This window comes from Hyperoodon ampullatus (assembly GCF_949752795.1).
Source record: "Hyperoodon ampullatus genome assembly, chromosome: 7".
In the NCBI taxonomy this organism is placed as follows: Eukaryota; Metazoa; Chordata; class Mammalia; order Artiodactyla; family Ziphiidae; genus Hyperoodon; species Hyperoodon ampullatus.
The window spans coordinates 65727448-65747049 of NC_136920.1; the positions used below are offsets into that span (position 1 = coordinate 65727448).

Consider the following 19602-nt stretch of genomic DNA (forward strand, 5'->3'; position numbering starts at 1 on the left):
GGGGTCTCTGGGTCTGAGAAGAGAGGCAAGCTCTGGAGGGAGGGGTTGGCAGGTGGGAGCTGTCTGCCAAGGATGTGCAAGAGACAGCAAATGTCCAGAAGGCTCCTAAGGCCCACTGACTTAGCCTAGCACCCCAGCTGGGTTACTTGGTCAATACTAAAGCATGGAATGGAGACTTCACCAATTATTTAAGACATTGGTAGTAGTTCTGTAGGAGATCCATAGGGATTCTGACAAAAAGGGGTCTATGGGGAGATGGTACTCTGTGATCCTTAAGTCTTTCGTGTGCCCTGTGTATCTGGGGTGAAGAGGCTGTGGAATGCAGCGTCTCCCTAATAATTGACCACAGGACCTGTTTCATAGCAACAGGTATTGACTTCTAGTGGGACCAAGTTTGGAGAAGACTGATGAAAGCTATTTGAGCTAAAGAAAAAGGAAGATCTTTTGTAGAAAGATGCATCCTGAAAAGTGTGTTTAGTTGACTTCAGCAAACTAAAAATGCTTCATGGAAAACCATGGCAGGATCTGGCGTAAGAGCCCTCAGACACAAAGGACCCCCCCCCACAGTGCCCATTTCTGAGGGTACCTAGTGGGGTGTGGCTGGGTGAGACCTGTGTGTGTTTGTGTGGGGTGTAGGAAGGTGGTGGTGGGCAGCTTCCATCCAAGGCAAGAACTAATGCAGAGATGGATCTCAGTGATGGAATTCCCTTTGGACCAGCCTCACTCTGGTGTGGGTTAGGTGGGAGAGGAGCCTGATTGCCAAAATCTGGGATGTAAAGGTTTGATTAGTTTTCATATTTTTCTCTTTTTATAATTTTTAAGTCTATTCATTTTCTTTCTATCTTTTTTTTTTTTTTAAGAAGATGTTGGGGGTAGGAGTTTATTTATTTATTTATTTATTTTTGCTGTGTTGGGTCTTCGTTTCTGTGCAAGGGCTTTCTCTAGTTGTAGCAAGTGGGGGCCACTCACTGTCGCGGCCTCTCTTGTTGCGGAGCACAGGCTCCAGACGCGCAGGCTCAGTAGTTGTGGCTCACGGGCCCAGCCGCTCTGCGGCATGTGGGATCCTCTCAGACCAGGGCTCGAACCCGTGTCCCCTGCACTAGCAGGCAGATTCTCAACCACTGCACCACCAGGGAAGCCCTATCTTGTTTGTTTTGTGCAAATGACATTACAATAGCATTAATGATCAAAATCAGATATTGCCTGTCACACAGGTGATCCTGCCATCTGGTCATTTGAGTGTGTGTCTCTTGCAGCCCTCGCCAATGAGGGGATGCATTTTTCTATCATTGTAATCAAAGCACAGGTACAGTTTCATGTAGTAATTTTTTCATTTGCTGTTATCTCCCACGGTAATTTTTTAAAAAATAAATTTATTTATTTATTTTTGGCTGCATTGGGTCTTTGTTGCTGTGCGCGGGCTTTCTCTAGTTGCAGCGAACAGGGGCTACTCTTCATTGTGGTGTGCAGACTTCTCATTGCGGTGGCTTCTCTTGCTGTGGAGCATAGGCTCTAGGCATGTGGGCTTCAGTAGTTGTGGCTCGGGGGCTCTAGAGTGCAGGCTCAGTAGTTGTGGTGCACGGGCTTAGTTGCTCCACGGCATGTGGGATCTTCCCGGACCATGGCTCGAACCCATGTCACCTGCATTGGCAGGCGGATTCTTAACCACTGCACCACCAGGGAAGTTCTCACAAGGTATTTTTTATGTGATTGCACTGTCCTCATAGTTATAATTTTGGTTGCTTAATGTTTTTTTTCAAGTGAGTATGCTCTCATTTGGACATTTTAAAGCTATTTATATGAAGAGTGCAGGTAAACATGTTTGTGCTTTTTCCTTCCTTCAGATTCTTTTCTTAGAAGCAATTTCTAGAAGTGGGTTTACTCTGTCAGATGCTTGAATGGTTTATGGCATTTGCTGCCTCTCGCTTGGGGCCCTTTGGAGGTCTACTTCTGAGATGCGATGTGAGGTTTTGGAATGCTGTACTTGCCCAGGGCCTTAGAGTTGAGGGCTGGGGGCCCAGCTTTGTTCTCCCGTAACAGCTCCTCCTGGGTCTAGCTGTTTGTCTTTCTCTCCATTTCTTTCTTCTGTCACCTTCTTCTCTGGCCTCTGCTCTGATAGTTTCCAGCTTCCCCTTCTCTCTGCTATCAGGATGTGGAAATCTCCACAGTCAGCTGTTCCTCTTCATCTTTGCAGGATAGGCCTTTGCAGTCTTGGACTCTGCTGCCACAGACCAGCAGTTGCATGCTGGGCTGCTTCTCTCCTCCCAGCTCCCTCCCACTCAAGCCCCTGAGGGTGAAGGAGGCCCAGGAAAGGCCTGGCCCTGGGGGCGGGGTTGGGGGGAAGGAGGAAATTGGTTTCACAGTCTAAGGGCCCACAGGGGTACTTTGCCGCCCGTTACCAGCCTGCTTGCTTCATTCCTGTCTGTGTCATGAATTAGACCCACGTGCCACAGAGGAGACCAGAGCAGCAAGGCTCCCCAGGCACCAGAAGCCCCCCTGGTACCTAGAACTGAGAGGGCCTTGGAGATCACTTAGTCTAATCCCCTTATCTCACAGGTGAGAACGCTGTGAGGCCGAGGGAATGACTGCCCCGAGGTTGTTCAGTGAGTCCCTCCTCCTTGGTAATTGCTTCCTCTCCCTGCCAGGCAGCAACTGGGCCCTGTCTCACCTTCATCCTCCTCTGTCGGGCTGACAAAGCCACCTCTCTCTTTAAACCCTCCTTAAACTGGATGGACAGGAAACGCCTCTTCCAGAGCCGCTCCTGGTGAAGGTGGCTTGTGGAGAGGATGCAGTATTGGTCTGTTCCATAAGCGTGAGGGACAGTGAGGACACTTGCCCTGACCCCCAAATAGGCAGAGAGAAGCAGCACAGAGCAGTGGTTTAGAGGACAGATGCAGGAACCAGGTGCCTGCATTCAAATCCCTCAGCAGAGGCTTAGAGAGGAAAGGGCCAGGGGAGCCAGAGACTGAGAACAGCTCAGGTCTCTGCCCACTTATTAGAGGTGTGACCCTGGGCAAGTTAGCTCTCTCTGCCTTCCTTCTCTCATCTGTAAAATGGAAATTAACTGAGCTAGTAAATTTACAAGGCTTGGCGGAGTGTACTTACTATGGGCTATGTAAGTGTTGAAAGACAGACAGGCAGAAAGACAGGAAAGAAAGGAGCCAACCAGGTGATTGAGACCAGCTACTGACAGTGAGGAACGCAGTGTGCAGAGGGGAGGAGAAGGGCAAGCTTCTTTGAGGAAGTGAGTTTTCAGTCGGGTTGTGAAAGGTAAAGAGTCTCCCTGTCCCCAAACCTTTATTTTATTTGCTGTCTTGTTAGAAGTTCCAGAGGGTCTGGGAGATGGTGGAATTATGATTTCATTTCAGCAAAAGGCCTCATTTTATGTGGTGAGGCATGTAGCTGCGGATCTCCTGGGACCTTATGCTAATCATTAACCCCTTTGGTCTTCCGTCTTCCCCTCTGTGCAGTGGGGAGCAAGTCTGGACGTTGTAGTACGTGGCACAGCCTCCTCGTAGCCTGCAGGACGGGGCTTCTGAACGCTCATCTTCCTGATCTGTCATGGAAACCAAGGCGGGAAGGGTGGGGCTGCCCACACGCTAAGGATCCCCCGGGTTCAGGAAAACAGAAGTAGACTTGGTTGGACCGTTCATTCTTTCGCTTCTGAACGTTTGCTTTCTCGTGAGACGTAACTGGACCTACACCCTTCACATCCAGTCACTTAGGGAGCTAGTTTTAAAAATTGGCCTGCGGGGTTTGGTCTGGGGAGTTCCTAAGTAGACAGCTGACCACAGGGACTGGGGCACCTGGCCCTTTTTTCGGTATCTTCCCCTGCCACGCAGCAGTGACTCAGGTGGTCCAGTAATTCTTGAAGGCTCACGCTGGTTCTTTTTCTGCCAGTCGAGATGCCGCGCCAGTTCCCCAAGCTGAACATCTCCGAGGTGGACGAGCAGGTCCGGCTCCTGGCTGAGAAGGTGTTCGCTAAAGTGCTCCGAGAAGAGGACAGCAAAGATGCCCTGTCCCTCTTCACCGTCCCCGAGGACTGCCCCATCGGGCAGAAGGAGGCCAAGGAGAGGGAGCTGCAGAAGGAGCTGGCGGAGCAGAAGTCTGTGGAGACTGCGAAAAGGTTTGTCCCCCTGACTTGTGTGGGGCTGTTCAGACCCAGGCAGGCTGTGGGTGTGTGTCCCGGATGAGACGCTTCGTGTGAACGTGGCTGTCTTGGGTACTGAGTTTATTTCTTAACCAAGACTACTGAACTCACCACTTATTCACTGAAGTGTGTCTTGGTGCCTTTGTTTGGTTGAAAAGATCAAAAACCACTTTCCCTACTGATGTTTTAATAACAAATCATGTGCACAAATACACACCGTTTCCAAATGACCTTTCCGTTTTCTTTCTGAAAACTTGAGGGTTTCTTGGGAAACATCAGTTTTACTTCTTTTCATCACTTTGCATTGTTAATTAACAATGTATATGTACTTTGCATTGTTAATTAACTCAGCTCACTATTTGCCAGGTGTTGTGCTGGGCACTGGGGATGCATTAGTGCACAAGATAGATATAGTCCCTGCTCTGTAGAGCTTACAGCCGGTCTAGACAGTAATTAAGTGACTGGATCACTTAATTGAAAAATGACAAGTTATGATAAGTGCTGTGTTAGGGTCTAACCAGAAAAGCAGGAACTACTTGAGTAATGGAAATAGGATTTTCATGCAGGGAATTGGTTACAGGGTGTAGAGAACTGAGGAGGTAAGCAGTGGGGAGAGAGGCAGCCTGGAGATTAGACACAGTAGGAAGCAGCCACCACCCCAGGCAGAGAGACAGTGGAGAGAGGTGGTGTCGCTGGAGCCTGGGGTAGAGAAGTTGGAAATGCGGTGGCCTTGTCAGTGGAAAATGTAGCCTAGGGGGAGAGGCAACAGCTGCAGAGATGCCTCCCAAGGCAGAGATGGACGCAGAGATACCTGGCTTTAATCCTTCCGGCATGTTCCAGTTTCCCCCACTGGTCGCCACTGGCCAAACCTAGCCAGCAGCCAGCTGACGCATGGAGAGGGAGAGTCCTTTTTCCGACTGGGTACTTAGGGAAGGTCTTTCCTAGGAGGTGACATTGTAGCTGATGCAAGGGTGTAAAGGAGCTAGCTCTGGGTAGAGCTGGGTGAGAGTCTCACAGGTGGAGCAGCCAGGACAAAGGCCCTCAGGGATCTTCAAGGAGGCCCATGTTGGGTAGAGGTGTGGTTAAGGGGGAAGCGCTATGACCTCCGGCTGGAGGGGTAGGCAGGGCCCAGATCAGATTGGTCTGTGCTCCCTGATAAGCATTGGGTTGGTTAAAAAGTTTGTTCAGGTTTTTCTGTGAGATGTTACGGAAAAACCCGAATAAACTTTTTATCCAACCCAATAGTTTGGATCTTTGTCCAAGTGCATTGGGAAGCCCTCACCCTTTTAGCTTATCTCACCTGGGAGAGCAGAATTAAAGAATAAAAAGCTTTGAGAACGTGTCTGGCAGGGCTGTAGCTGGGTGCCTGGCTGGCTGGCATACTGCAGACCCCAACAGCTAACGTAGTAGAACTTGGGCTTTCTCTGCAACCTAGTCCATCATCAGGTCCTTCCTAAGGTACCGCCTTATTTTAAAAGGCAAGTCCTTTCCTTTCTTGGTAGGACAGAATTTCAGTATTTCCTTAACTTTTTTTGGAAAGTAGTAAAAAAGTCAAGTACTTGTATGAAGGCAAGAACAGAGGTTCATTATCCAAAAAATAAGTGTTTTCCTTCCTCTGAGGGGCTGTGAAGTGAAGGGGTCATTGGTGCCATCGGCCAGCTCTGAGTGCCGGCCTTGTGCTGAGTGAGGTGGGGACAGGTCATCCCTGGAGGGTAAAGAAGAGCCTGATGGGGGAGACCCTGGTCCACACTGCACTGACTGAACAGAGGGCTGACGTTATGAACTGAATGGTCTGCAGGGCGTTCTGTGTCTTAAGAATTGAGCATTTTGGACCCTTTATAATGAGAAGGAGTCCTGGCATTTCGTATTACTAGAAATAGGTTTCTGAGGCCAGTTTCCATTACAGAGCGACACTGGGCCTGACGTCTGCAAAAGAGAGTCTTCTCTTCTTATCAATGCCCAAGCTAATGGCAAAATAGAAGCCTTCTTACTCTAAGTCCAAACGATGCTCCGTGGTTTCCAGAAATTCCTCTGTAAGCTCATCTCCAGAAATTTTTCTCCTTCTCTACTTGTTAGGTTGTGATGGTCTTGGTTTGCATCTGTCTGCCCCTTTTATTTTTATTTTTTTGCGGTACACGGGCCTCTCACTGTTGTGGCCTCTCCCGCCGCGGAGCACAGGCTCCGGACGCGCAGGCCCAGTGGCCATGGCTCATGGGCCCAGCCGTTCCGCGGCATGTGGGATCCTCCCGGACCGGGGCATGAACCCGTGTCCCCTGCATCGGCAGGTGGACTCTCAACCACTGTGCCACCAGGGAAGCCCCTGTCTGCCCCTTTTGACTGGAAGCTCCTTGAGCACATTATCTGGCTCCCACCGGATCCTCAGGATCCAGCCCAGGACTTGGCCTGTGTCAGCGAGCAGTGTATGTGCGGCAAAAGAAAGACATCCTGTTTCTCCACTGCCACCACAGATACTACCTCAGGGTGGCCACGGCTCTCTGGGCCACTGTGTTCTACCACTCCCTGGTACACTCTGTGACCTTGGGCCCATTAGGAAACCTTTCTGTGCCCCAGTTTTTCATCATCTGTAAAGTAGATATGGTAAAGAGCTACTTTCTTGGGGTGTTGTGAGGAATGAGGGAATTAACATACGCAAAAGGCTTGGGGCAGCGCCTGGATCACAGTAAGCCCCATGGAGATGTTAACTATTTGTCCAGCTTCCTGCGGCAGAGATGGGCGGCAACAGCAGCTACTACTTACTGTGGGCTAAGTGCTGGCCTGTGCCGGTTACTTTCATTCTTTAAGCCCCACGTGAAGCTTATCAAGTGGATATTCTTATCTCCATTTTGCTGATTAGGACACATAGCCAGTAAGTGACAGGGCAGAGACTAAAATCCACGTCTTTGGAAGGTAGAACCCCACATTTTAACCACGAGGCTGTCCCACCTCCAGTCAGGGCTGGGGTCCTTGCTTCCACGAGAAGACACTGGAATGACACTGGGGGCTGCTCTCCAGGGTATAATTGCCGGCTTCTAAATGAAATGGAGGGAAAAGCTGGACCATAGCTCCCTGCTGCCCACTGGCTTCTTTTCTGCCAGAGGACAGCTTGGTCCCTAGACTGCCTGTCAGATGTCCCAGTATCCTCTGGAGCTGTGCGCCCCCAGCTTTATCTTTCAGCCTCGCTGTTCAGTAGAGACACCGTTATGCAAATATTCAGATGTGAATCGTTCGGAAGAGGAACCCTCTCCGCAGCTTCCTCTTTGTCTTTGGCTGCTCCCTGAAATTCTGGAATATAAATGGTAATATGGAGCCTTCCTGCCAGAGCCAGGTGCTGTGCCGGGCTTTGAAGATGGAGGGCGCTACATACAAGAATCAGAGGGCGACCCCTGCCCAATAGCCAGTGAGGAACCTGGGCCTCAGTCTAGGCCCACATGGAGATGAATTCTGCCAACCACCTGCATGAGCTTGGAAGTGGATTCTTTCCCAGGGTCTCCAGCTAAGAGCCTGGTGTGGCCAGCCTGGGTTTGGCCTTTCAGTACCCCGGACATAGAGTCCAGCTGAGCTCACGCCGATGTTTCACCTACAGAGCTGCGAGCCAGCAAGTGGGGACTGCTTGAAGCCTCCAGGCTTGTGGCAATTTGTAATGCAGCCATAGAAGATGAACACAGGGCCCTCTCCTTGGGCTCCGTTTAGCTTTTCTGCTTTCCTTAGAGACGAGCTTTAGTGGTTAGCTCTGGTTATTCCAAACCCTTGCCCATGGCGTGTGGGCCCTAAGGAGTTGCCCCATCTGTTGTTAAACCTGTTCCTTATCCCTGCAAAGTCCAAGCTCCCAGCCCATGTTCATATGTGACAGTCTGGGGCTCACCTGAAGACCAAGGCTGGAGCCATAATGGATGGGTTCTGGCTTCCTCACTGGGACAGAGGAATATGGACATTCCTTGGACAAGTCTGGTGGCTTTGGCTCAGGCAGCCTTCCAGCTTTCTGATTGTGGTGGGGTTTTTTTGTTTTTTTTTTTTAACTTTTTTACCTGTTTCTCACCTTAGATGTCACCTTGCTTTTCCTTAGCAGGACTGGTCATCAGGCGGCATTGGCTGAGGCTTGCAGGGGTATAGTTGGCATAGAGATAAAAACAGTGACCTGGCAGACGTGTGGGTGACACTGAAGCCAGAGTCTCACAGGGTCTGGCTGACCCTGTCAGAATATGAGAGGGAGCCGAAAGTAACGGCTCTTCCTCTCGGTGTGAACATCCAAAAGATGCCAAAGTGGGAACCTCATTGCTCAAGGTGAGTCTGCCTCTGAGGAATGATTGACAGGCATGAGTTGGTATCTTCCTTGGAATAGGATGCTTGACTCAGCTCCGTGTGATGGATGGATGGTGGGCTGGGGAAAGCCTAGGCTGGAGGTTCCTGGAGTCCAGCCTGGGTTTCCTGAACAACTCAGTGCATCTGTTAGGTAGGGTCGGGGTCAGGGCAAAGACAGACTTCTGAAAAAGGGCCGCCTCCACTTTCCAGGTCTAAACAGTCTTGTCCCCAAAGAGGTGATAACACATGTGGGCAGATAAGGACCAGAGAGCCATGGTGTATAGACAGGGCAGGGAGAAATTGGTGGTTCCTGAAAAATCAGCCGTGGATCTGTGAGAAGAGACCTGGCCAAGAGCCAGGAAGACGACAGCTGCCTCTGGGTGAGTCATAAGGTCCGTTTGGAGATCAGCTGATTTCTCCACACCCTGTAGGTGTCGCCGGTGCCTGGAGAAAAGGAGGGGTTCTAGGGGCTCTGGTGGGTCACGGTTGTCGCTGAGTCCTTCGCTGGTGTCTGTAAGCCCTGGTTGTGCTGGGATAGTACCCAGGAGGCTGCTGGGCCCTGTGACACAGGAGGGCAAGTAGTCAGCTGGCATTGGACATCACTGGGTGGCAGTGCTGGGGAGAGACGTGGGAGAAGGGAGTGCTGATGGCCGCACCTCCCTGCTGCTTAACTCTGTGTCGGGAGATCCTAGGACTTGGGGTGGTGTCATTTGAAACATTACTAATTAGTTAATGAGGAAGGTGAGGGTTCACAAATCAGCATTGCAGATAAGCACGAGCTCGTGGCATTTTATTTTTGTTTTTTTATTTTTATTTTTTTGCTGTACGCGGGCCTCTCACTGTTGTGGCCTCTCCCGTTGCAGAGCACAGGCTCCAGACGCGCAGGCTCAGCGGCCATGGCTCATGGGCTCAGCCGCTCCGTGGCATGTGGGATCTTCCCAGACCGGGGCAGGAACCCGTGTCCCCTGCATCGGCAGGCGGACTCTCAACCACTGCGCCACCAGGGAAGCCCGCTCGTGGCATTTTAAACCAACCTTGTGCTTACTTCCCCAAGAGTTTGTGAAATCATCTTTTGGTGCCAAGGTGACAGGTCCAGAGAGACCTGAAATTGACACTGATCAGTCCCTTTCCCATAACAAAGCTACAGATCTGTGCCTGCCCCAGCAGCAGCCAGGAGGACACATGCCAGGCTAGAGGAAGGAGCAGCCAGGGTGACAGGGTACTAGGGAGGTGGGAAGCTAAGGGCTAGCTGCACCTTGCCGTGACTTTGTATAAGCCATTTCCCATCTCTGGTCCCCTGACTCTTCCTTTGTGAAAACAGGAGGTGGGACTGGTTGATTGTCACAATCTCTTCTGGCTCCAATGCCCCCAGTTAGTAACATTGTGAAGTGCACTGTGATTGAGACTGTTCATATGCTGGGACTCAGAGTTTGTCTTATCTGAAGACAGCATGGTGGTTGATTCGACATCGTGCTCACCTCACCTGCCCTTGATGTTAGACCCCTGCAGGGTGGTCTGCCCTCTGTCTCCTGAGACATTTGCCTACTTGAATGTTCCACGTGCCCTGCAAACGCAGGCCACAGCAGTTCTTAGTGGCTGCAAGGAGGGGTGTCTGGGATATTGCATGCAGAGAGACGCGTGTGAGAGGAAGGCACGAATGATTAGAAACTTCTTAATGGTAGGACCAGCACCGCTGATTCATCAGAGACAAATTCTCCTGCCATGTCCAGAACAGAGACTCTTCATCACTTGCCCCAATTCGCTGCTGCTTTCTTTCACTTTTCCTTGTCCTCGACTTTTAGAAAGAAAAGTTTTAAGATGATTCGGTCCCAGTCCCTGTCTCTGCAAATGCCGACGCAGCAAGATTGGAAGGGCCTCCCGACAGCCTGCCCAGCCACGTCTGCCGCAGCTCCTGTGCTCCCCGGAGCCCCTCCGCAGCCCGCATCCATGCCCTATGCCATGCCCGAGTTCCAGCGGGTCACCATCAGTGGAGACTACTGTGCTGGGGTAAGGCGTCTCTGCGGGGGCTGTGTGAGTGTTGTATGTGCCTTGTGCCAAAGCTGGGGTCCCGTGGGGTCCCGCCCAGCCCTGAAGCCTGGCCTGGTCTGTGGGTGTCTGGGAGGTGGCAGGCAGGAGGCACAGGAGTCTGGAGAGAAGGAGGTTCTAGGTGAGGTGTGTGTCTAGGGTGCTGCTCTCCCTGTGAGGAGGGCCTAGGGGCTGCATGTTGGTACACCGTGTGGCCCGTAGGTTCCATATGTGCTCTGGGCCCAGAAACACTGCTCTCTGTCCCTGTAGCCCACTGGGGACGGTTCCAGCTTGGGCTCTTTAGTGTTCCCAGATGTTGAATGGATTAAGTCCTGGGGTTGATTGGTTTGTGCGCAATCAGTTATTGCTGATTCAGCTCCTCCTCTGTGCTTGGACTCATGTCCTTAAATACAGGCTAGACCAGCCAAGCAGGACGAGCAGGTCTTGACAAAAAAATGAACAAGCTTGGTTTGCACCAAGTCGGTTAACTCAGTCACTGAAAATGTGCTACTTTCACCTGGTTGGATGATGCATTTTTATTGCTTGTTTCTGAAGAGAAATATCACTTAGTGCCAGGTTTGGTTCCATCTCCCTGGCCCTCAACCTACTACCCGTGCCTCGGTTGGCCTTGTTATTCTCTCGTCTTTTTTAACAGTAGTTTTAGCATATATAGTGTATCTGAGAAAGCAAAGTGACTTATTACTCTTCTATACATTTTCTTCTAGCTTAAAAAAATTTATTTTTTGAGCAATAGAAAATCCTTGCATATGGCTTAAAATTTAAAAGGTACAAAAATTATATCAGTCCTCTAGCCACCCGATTCCCCTCCTCAGAGGCAATCCTTGGTTTTGGTTGCTGGTGTGTTCTCACATAGATGGCCTGTGTACCTACAGTTTACTATGCCCGTGTAGTTGATTTATTTATTTTTACACAAATGGTAGTTACTATACATTATACTGAGCCTAGGTTTTTCATGTAACAGTACATCTTGGGGATAATGCCATATCAATACATCAAGAACGTCCTTGTTATTTCTTTTTCACAAGTGCATAGTATTCCACTGTGTGGATGAACCATACTTTATTTAAATTCCTTTCTATGGATGGGAATTTTGGTTGGATTGGAAACAGCACAGGCCTTGTCTGGAGATACAGCATCCTGACCAGGAGTCCGTGGTGTCCACCCAGCCTCTGGCACGTGGGCAGAACAGTGGAAGGGGAGACTAGAGGGGGGCTGACAGCCAGCTGAAGGGGGGGAGGACGTTGGCCTGGTGCATTAACTAGCTTCTTTCAATCAGTCTCCTGCTTGGCACATTGTAGGGCATAGAGCCCTTGAACTGGCGAGTGGTCCCCAGAGAGCCACCAGTCCACGAGAGGCAGGCTGACCCTGCAGGTCGCCTTGGCCCCCAGTGGGTCAGCTGCCAGGCATGAGGCCTGAAGTGCTTACAGGTTGGCTGGTCCGCTGGGACTCTGAGCACGTCTCTGATACCTCCAGCTGTGGCCTGAGCCCCTTGCCCTGCTGAGTCCCTCAATCCTGCAGACAGAGTATTTGGCTTTATTGTTGGCAGGGACATATTTGTGTCTACGGTGTTGTCCGCTCACCTATTCCTGCTGCTCTCCTAAGCCATCAGAAAGTGTAAAATGGAATTAACACCCCCTCATGGGGACACCTGGAGTCAGGAAAGGAGAAGCTCCTTCCTTAACAAGAAGCAAGGAAAGAAAAAAAAAAAAAAAGTAAAAGTATAAAAATGTTCATGGGAAAGATAGATACCAACTTCCTTCCTCTGAGGATGGAGTGGGTGGAGGAGGGCAGAGTTTTAGCTTTTATCTGAGATGATTTATTTATGTAAACATATAAGACATCTGAAACGACAATAAAAATATTAAAATTGTTAGCTCTGGAAGGTAGATACATGGGCGTCTGTCATATTATCTCCAGTGCTTGTCTGTATGTTTACAACATTTCAAAACTAAAAATGATTTTTTTTTACTAAAGCCAGAGGGGTCACGGTCCAGGCCCCAGCCTTCCGGCTCTGTGCTCCCTCTTGTATCTCCCTCTGCTGCATCTCATATCCATCCCCTCTTATGAATGACTGTCTCCCCCAGCACGTTCAGATTTCTTCCACACCTGTCCTTCCCAACAGACAAAGATTAACAAGCCCACTGGAAGGTGGGAATTTATCTCATTTATCTCTGAGTGTGAGGCAGCTCTGGGAAAGCAGAGCATACTTGGGCTTTGGGACTCAATCAGATCAGGGTCTGAAGTTTGACTTCGTGACTTCCTGTGATTTATCCTCTCTGGGTCTCTGTTTCCCCAGTTGTAAAATGGGTTGCAGTGAGGACCAAAATGAAATCTACGAAAAGGGTCTGTCCCATAACACACAAGTGCTTGTTGACAGGGTGAACTGGGGTGATTACCAGATGAATCAGAAGCCTGGGGTTGGCAGAGCAGCAGACTGAGCACACAGAAGTTTTTAGCTTTACCTCCGAAGAAACCATGTATTTTCTCAACTGAAAATGATGATGCTAACCCTGATCAGGGGTATGGTCCAGGCTGTGCCTCTTCTTGGGCCGGGGGCAGCAGCAGCTGGCTTGTGGTTTAATCAGCCACACTAAGGCTGCCCTGCGGTGTGCAGGCTGGGGTACCTGACTCTCTCCAACAGCCCCAAGTCTCCTCCTGTGTTGGGGGACCCCAAGACCCCTGCTGGGTTCAGTGATTTGCCAGAAGGACTCCTGGGACTCGGCGCAGAGCTGTACTCAGAACTAGGATTTATTACAGGGAAAGGCTGCAGAGCAAAGTCAGCAAAGGGAAGAGGTACATGGGGCAGAGTCTGGAAGAGGCCAGCAGCAAGCTTCCTAGCAACCCCGCCCAGTGGAGTCACCAGAACGCACTTAATCCATTCAGCATTGAATTGTGACAGCATGTGTGAAGTGTCATCTACCATGGAAGCTCATTAGAGACTCAGCAGCCAAGGTTTTCACTGGGGCTGGCCGCACGTCTGCAGAGCACATCCCTCAATTCCAGGCTCCCAGAAGGAACTTGGATGTCCGGCATTAACCATGGTATTTGTACAAACCGTTCAAGCACAGGGAGCCCCTGGGCCCACAGTGGTGGGAATGCTCCCCAAACCCAAGTTCCCTGCTGCCAGTCAAGGGCCAACCTTGTGGCAGGTCTTGCTAGGTCAGTGGTCTCAGGCCTGCTGTGTGAACCCTTTTCTGCAGATCACCGTGGAGGACTATGAGCAGGCTGCCAAGAGCCTGGCCAAGGCCCTGCTGATCCGGGAGAAGTATGCCCGGCTCGCCTACCACCGCTTCCCACGCACCACAGCCCAGTACCTGGGTCACTGGCAGGCAGACGCTGCACCTCTGGAAGAGGGCCTCCCAGGTATGGCGCTGTGGCTGCAGGTGGGCTTCCAAGCAGGGCATGGCCTGAGGGTTGGCCAGGAGGTTTTACTGGTTGGATGTATTTCCCCCAGATGGTGTTTTAAGGGCAGAGCCCTGGTATTGGCTTCTCCTGCACTGATTTTTTTGCTGGTTTCCCCAAGGATTGATTCCATGTGCACTGTGTGCCTTGCCCTTGGTTGAGCTGTGTAAGCTGAGAGAGACAAGGTAGGGGAGGGGGGGAAAGACAGTCCCTGATCTTGGGAGTCCTCTAGGGAGACAGGCAGTCTCATGCTGGATATTTAAACACAATCAGACAGTAAATGCCAAATTGGTGGTGAGGTGGGTGGCGTGTGGGTAAGTAGAGAGGGTGTGTTCCCAGGGCAGGGAAGTTGGCTCTGGAGTCCAACACACCTGCATTCCGATCTAAGCTCCGCCACTTTCTTGGGCAAGGAAGGTATTTCTCCAAACCTCAGTTTCTCAGTCTGTAAAATGGGAATACTAATAATATCTATCCCTTGGGCCAGTTGTGAGGATGAAACGAGAGAATGCCCGTGACGTGGTTAGTGCAGTTCTGGCATCTGGGGAGTGACTGGTAAATAGGAGTTACATTGATGCTGTGGAGTTTGGGGAAGGAGGGGTCAGAGAAGGCAGGATGGTTTCTGGTGGAGTCTGTTTGGCTTGTGAAAGACCCAGGAGCAGTAGAGGCTGTAAGTTAACTAATATGAATGAAGACAACAGGAAACCTCGATCTTGAAAGTTGGTGGTGGGGGATCGGATGAGGGCCTGGTGGTCTGTGCCAGCACCCAGGACCCTGGCTACGCCCCTGGGGGGAGTTGGTGCCAAGATGTCTCCTGTCCCTTGCTTTCCTTGAAGCTCTGAGACCTCGACTTTGGGCATCTGTTACTACCTGGGGCCCTGGGTAAGCCTCAGCCCTCCCAAACCCGTTTCCCTGTCTGTCTGAGGGAAGTTGATCCCACCCGCCCCAGTGTTGGCAAGGGCAGGCAGGAATGACTGTCGAAGGTGTACTTTATACAGAACAGAGTCCCCGGGGGCCCGGGTGTGAGCGTGGTGACGTGGAGGCAGTGGTCCCCCCAGGCCTTTGGACTGCGTGTGTCTCACAGGCACTGGCACACATCAGGGACTCCTGAGCTGGCCTGTGGCTGTGCCTGGTGTGTGTGTGTGGGGGCATCAGTTCCCCGCCCCCGTGCTGCTGAAGCCCCTGTGATGCCTCACATCTGCTCTAGGGCAGTCTGTTCCGAGCACGGATGGGGGACGCCCAGGCAGCTACTCCGCCTTCCTTCCTTCCATTGATGAAGATTCCAGGGTTTCCTCCTGCCTGGGGTGGCAGCCAGGCAGCTGGACCCTGTGCAGGGTTGGCTGATGTGCAGAGCTGAAGCCCCCAGTTCTACTGCTGCTCAGCATAACCTGTTGCTTGGCCAGAACAGAGCTTATCGAGAGCCAGGAAAACCCACTATGAGAGTAGTGAGAATAATGCCCTACGGTGTATTACTGTTTACAAAGCATTTTCCTCTACTTGCTAGTGCAGCCCTCACAACAGCCCATTAAGGCAGGGTGTCATTCTCAGGTGAGCAGACAGGTTCAGGAGGTAAAGTTGTTTGCTCCAAGTCGTAGCTGGGAAATAGCCGAGAGGCATTTTCTGGCTCCTGGGGGCTAACAGCCCACAGCCGTAGGGACAGACAGCTCTGTCTCTGGGGGAGACATTCTCTATTCTGTGCTTATTTGTGGAGGGGATGGCTTCTTCATCTAGCCCCTGAGCCTCCCTGGGCTCAGGAAGATGTGGAAGGGCAGGGACAGTTATTCCCACCGGGCAGTGCCAGGTTCTCTCTGTTCTCTTATTAGGAGAAGACACAGCTGCCCTTTTTCATAAGCCTCGTGTCCCTGAAGTACCCAGGAGGCTGAAGCTCATTTCAGTTAAAACAGTAAAGGGCCAGCCGTGTGCCAGGGCCCGTTCTAGGGAATGGGGATACAGCAGTGAACAAAATGAACATATACTACCCAAGGTAAAGAAGAGAAATTATTTTACAGAGTGGCAAGTGCTGAGGAGACAGGATAAAGCAGGGAAGGGGATATGAGATGTCGGGGGCAGTGGGAGTGGTTAGGTTTTAGATCAGATAACCGGGGCACGCCTCGGTGGGGACGTGACTTTTGAGCCCCTGTGAGCTCCTGAGGTGAAGGGCACTTGGCCTTCACTCAATCCTGTTTTGCAGACTTCCACCCTCCCCCACTGCCCCAGGAAGACCCTTACTGCCTGGATGATGCTCCCCGAAACCTGGGCTTCCTGGTCCGCATGCAGGGGGGCATCCTCTACGTGTACGACAACACAGAGATGCTGGAGCGCCAGGAGCCCCACAGCCTGCCCTACCCGGACCTGGAGACCTACACGGTGGACATGAGCCACATCCTGGCTCTCATCACCCATGGCCCCACGTAAGCCCCCCGAGTCTGCCTCTCTTTGCAGGGGTGCTGTCCTGTAGGAAGGGACCGGGAGAGGCCTCTTGCTCTGGGCTTCCCCTCAGCTAAACCACCCCAGAAAGAGAGTGGTTTCCCCTTTCCCCAGTGCTTTGTGGGTTTCTGCCACAATCTTCCTTCACAGGCTGGCATATTCTTAAAGTTGCTACTACCTGTCCCTTCTGCACGCGCAGGTGTGGGGCATCTGCTTGCCGGTGGCCACCTGTGCACCTTACAAGGGTGGTCACTCCCCACCCCCGAGGCAGGACGGCAGCCTTTCAGAGAGTTACCAGCCTAGGGCCTTACTGTAGGTGGGGGAGTGATGAAGACTGTTGCTTCCTCTGTTGGTTTTTCTGTGTTTCTGGAGGGGAGAGTGCAGGGAGCCTGGGAACTTAGCCACGACCCCCGTGTTGCTTGTAGGCTTGGCTCGAGCTGACCTGGCAGGGAGCTGTCTTCCTGGGCCCTCGCTTCTTGGTGAGCACTTCAGCGAATCAGCAGCGGAGGCTCAGCCTGCCCGGGCCCTGAGTCCCTATGAGAGCGGCTGTGCTGTGAATACCCAGCCAGGACTGGGGGTCCGGGGGAGGGTGAGGAAGCTGGTCACGGCTGAGGGACTTATCTCTTTCCCTGCCTTTTGGGGTTCGCTGGGAATGGGGTGATGCCAGTGTCCAAGGCGGGAGGGTGGGCCCCGAAGGGATGGACAGAGTGGGTCTTGGTCCTCGGTGATCTGAGGGCAGACGTAAGAGCTGGGAGGGGAAAGGGTAGCTCCCGGGAGCTTGCCTCAGCCAATGAGAGCAGGAGCTTTGAGGGGAAGCCTTGGGGATGGGACTGCTCCCCACGTGTGTGAGCAGTGGCTGTCCTGCCCGGAAAGCTGTCAGGGCGGGTCCCACTGGGGAAGGGACTGGGTGATATGGCCTTGGGAATTGGCTCTGGGGCTCATCCAGCTGACAGATGATGGTGCTGGTGCAGGGCTGGCAGTTGCTTTTTAGGAAAAGTCTCAGTGACTGGGTGCCAAAGGAGCTGTGTGTGTTTGGGGCCCACAGGGAAGCAGAGTGGCCTGGCTTGTGGTTGAAGGTTCCACATGGCTGTGGACACAGGCACCTGGCAGTTGGCTGAGAATAGTGAGTGCTTCCACCCACAGTGGCCTTTGCCAGCCGGTGGGGACATCAGTTCTTGCAGAGATTTCTGTCCTGGTAACAACACCCCTACATTTCTAGTCTGCCCATGATGCAGAATATCCTCCCCTCATCCTGAAGCCTCAGAACTGAGAAGTCTTCAGGTCTCAGGGTTTGGGGGATGTCATTTGGTCACAGGGTGGTTCTCTGCAGCCAAGGTGGGCAGGTCACGCCTTAGGGTTTGACTGTATTATCAATCTTTTGGGCAGAGGTGAAACTCTTTTCAAGGAGTGAAAGGTGGCTGATAGATGGGAGGAAGGAAAGACGGAAGGGCTGAAGGAGGGAGATCTTCCTTGAGTGTCCACTCTGCTGAGTCGGGCCCTTCACACACACAAGGCAGTTTAACCCTCGCTTCAAGTCTTGGGCATTGCTGGCTCCATATCTGTTCATGAGAGACAGCAGCTTGGGATGAATTGCCTAAGCCTGTAAGGCTAGAAGTTAAGGAACCCGTGTGAGGTTGCAGTCAGCTCTCTACTGCCCCCATCGACTCACATGGCTGTGGTTCCACACTTCAGCTGGGTCTGCAGGAAGCGGGCCCCTCCGTGTCCCTCCCTGCTCCGTCCTGACCTTCCGCCCAGGGGTCGGTCCCCGCAGACACTGGAGGTCTCCAAACTGGAGAGCTTGCTGTGCCTTCTCCTCAACTGTGGTTTCTCCCCCTTCCCAATCTGCAGGAAGACGTATTGTCACCGGCGACTGAACTTTCTGGAATCCAAGTTCAGCCTTCACGAGATGCTAAATGAAATGGCCGAGTTCAAGGAGTTGAAGAGCAACCCTCACCGAGACTTCTATAACGTGAGGAAGGTGCGTGAGCCGGCCGGTGTCCAGAGCCGGGGCCCTAGCCTGTCCGGGCTCGGCCCCCCGCATAGCCTTCCTATGTACAGAGGGAAGACTGGCCAGTTGCCTTCCGTGCAGCAGGCCACGCCTCAGGTGGTACTTGGTATGACACGGTGGAAACCTTTGTCCGTGTTGTGTATCTGTTGCAACGTGCCCTTCTCCTTGAGAAATAGGGCATGGCCTATTAATTGGTTATGAGTGGAGAGCAGCCTACGTTTACAGTAGAGAATGTATTAAATTTATCATGGATCGAGAAAGGCTATTAAGACCTCTTTGGACTTGGGAGTTTGTGGCCCTGCTTCCTTCTGGATGGGGCGTATTTAAGGAAGAGCATCCGATGTGCTCCCCTCTCTGGACTTCCCCTAGAGTGGAGAGCTCAGGGCCCGCAGCCTGCAGGGGCCGCAGTCGGGGCCGACGTGCAGGTTAAATGATCATGGCCTTCCGCTTTGCCATTTTATTCCGTGTGACAAATATACAGCGAGCATGGGATCAGTGCCAAGCGTGGGGCCTTTGACGCCTAATGAGAGTCACTTCCTGTCCACAAGCAGTTCCCAGCCTGTTACTGTTAGTGTGATAGGTATGTGACTAGGGTGTCTTTCAGGGAGAGGCCAGGATTGAGCTGACTTTGAGTAGGAGTTTGCCGGGCAGAGGGCAGGGCAGGGGGTGGAAGTGATGACCCAGCAGGTAGAGGGAGCTGTGGCTACAAGCAGCAGCAGGGGGAGAGCGGCCCTGAGACAGGAGGGAGCGCGAGGGTGCTGGCACAGCTGCAAGGGGTGCAGTGTGGCTGGAGCTCAGGGGTGGGGGCAGAGGCTCGTGGCGGGCTGTGGGGAGTGAACCTGCAGGTGTGGGTGAGGTTCTGGATCACTCAAGGGCCCACGGGTTTGTCAGAGGCAGTAGGGAGGCGGGCGGTGGTGTGGCGCTGCTCTGGGACAGAAGCTCCGGGAGAAGGGTGGGGTAAGGCTATGCCTGGAGAAGGGGTGGCCACATCTGAACTGAGTCACAGCAGCGTTGTCGTGGCCACAGGAGCCTCTGTCCCAGTGCCACCCCCTCCCTGGGGTCAGCTTTGACAAGGGAGGGTAGGCCAGAGGAGGTTGTGTCTCCTCTGGGGAGCCTAGCTCAGGCCTCCCTGACCCCCTGCCTGGGAGCTCTCATCAGTACTACATGGATGGCCTTCTCCAGCGAGGCCCCGAGATCACCTCTGCTAAGCCGCATCCCACTTGGATGGGATCGAGAGCCTTCAGAGTGCAAGTTAGGCTTCTGCTCCTGGGCT

General features: G+C 52.3%; 1 protein-coding gene across 1 annotated transcript in view; it reads left to right on the forward strand.

Moving 5' to 3' along the window:
• Positions 1–3900: 3900 nt before the first annotated feature.
• The window catches only part of AMPD3 (adenosine monophosphate deaminase 3), a gene marked incomplete at its 3' end in the record, with an annotated part of 30468 nt that continues 14766 nt past the window's right edge, over positions 3901–19602 (forward strand). The window contains exons 1-5 of the mRNA XM_079709029.1: positions 3901–4126; positions 10252–10456; positions 13696–13858; positions 16086–16305; positions 18170–18299. Coding sequence (XP_079565155.1) covers positions 3906–4126; positions 10252–10456; positions 13696–13858; positions 16086–16305; positions 18170–18299 — 939 coding nt within the window. The 5' untranslated portion in view covers positions 3901–3905. The remainder of the gene's footprint in view (positions 4127–10251; positions 10457–13695; positions 13859–16085; positions 16306–18169; positions 18300–19602) is intronic.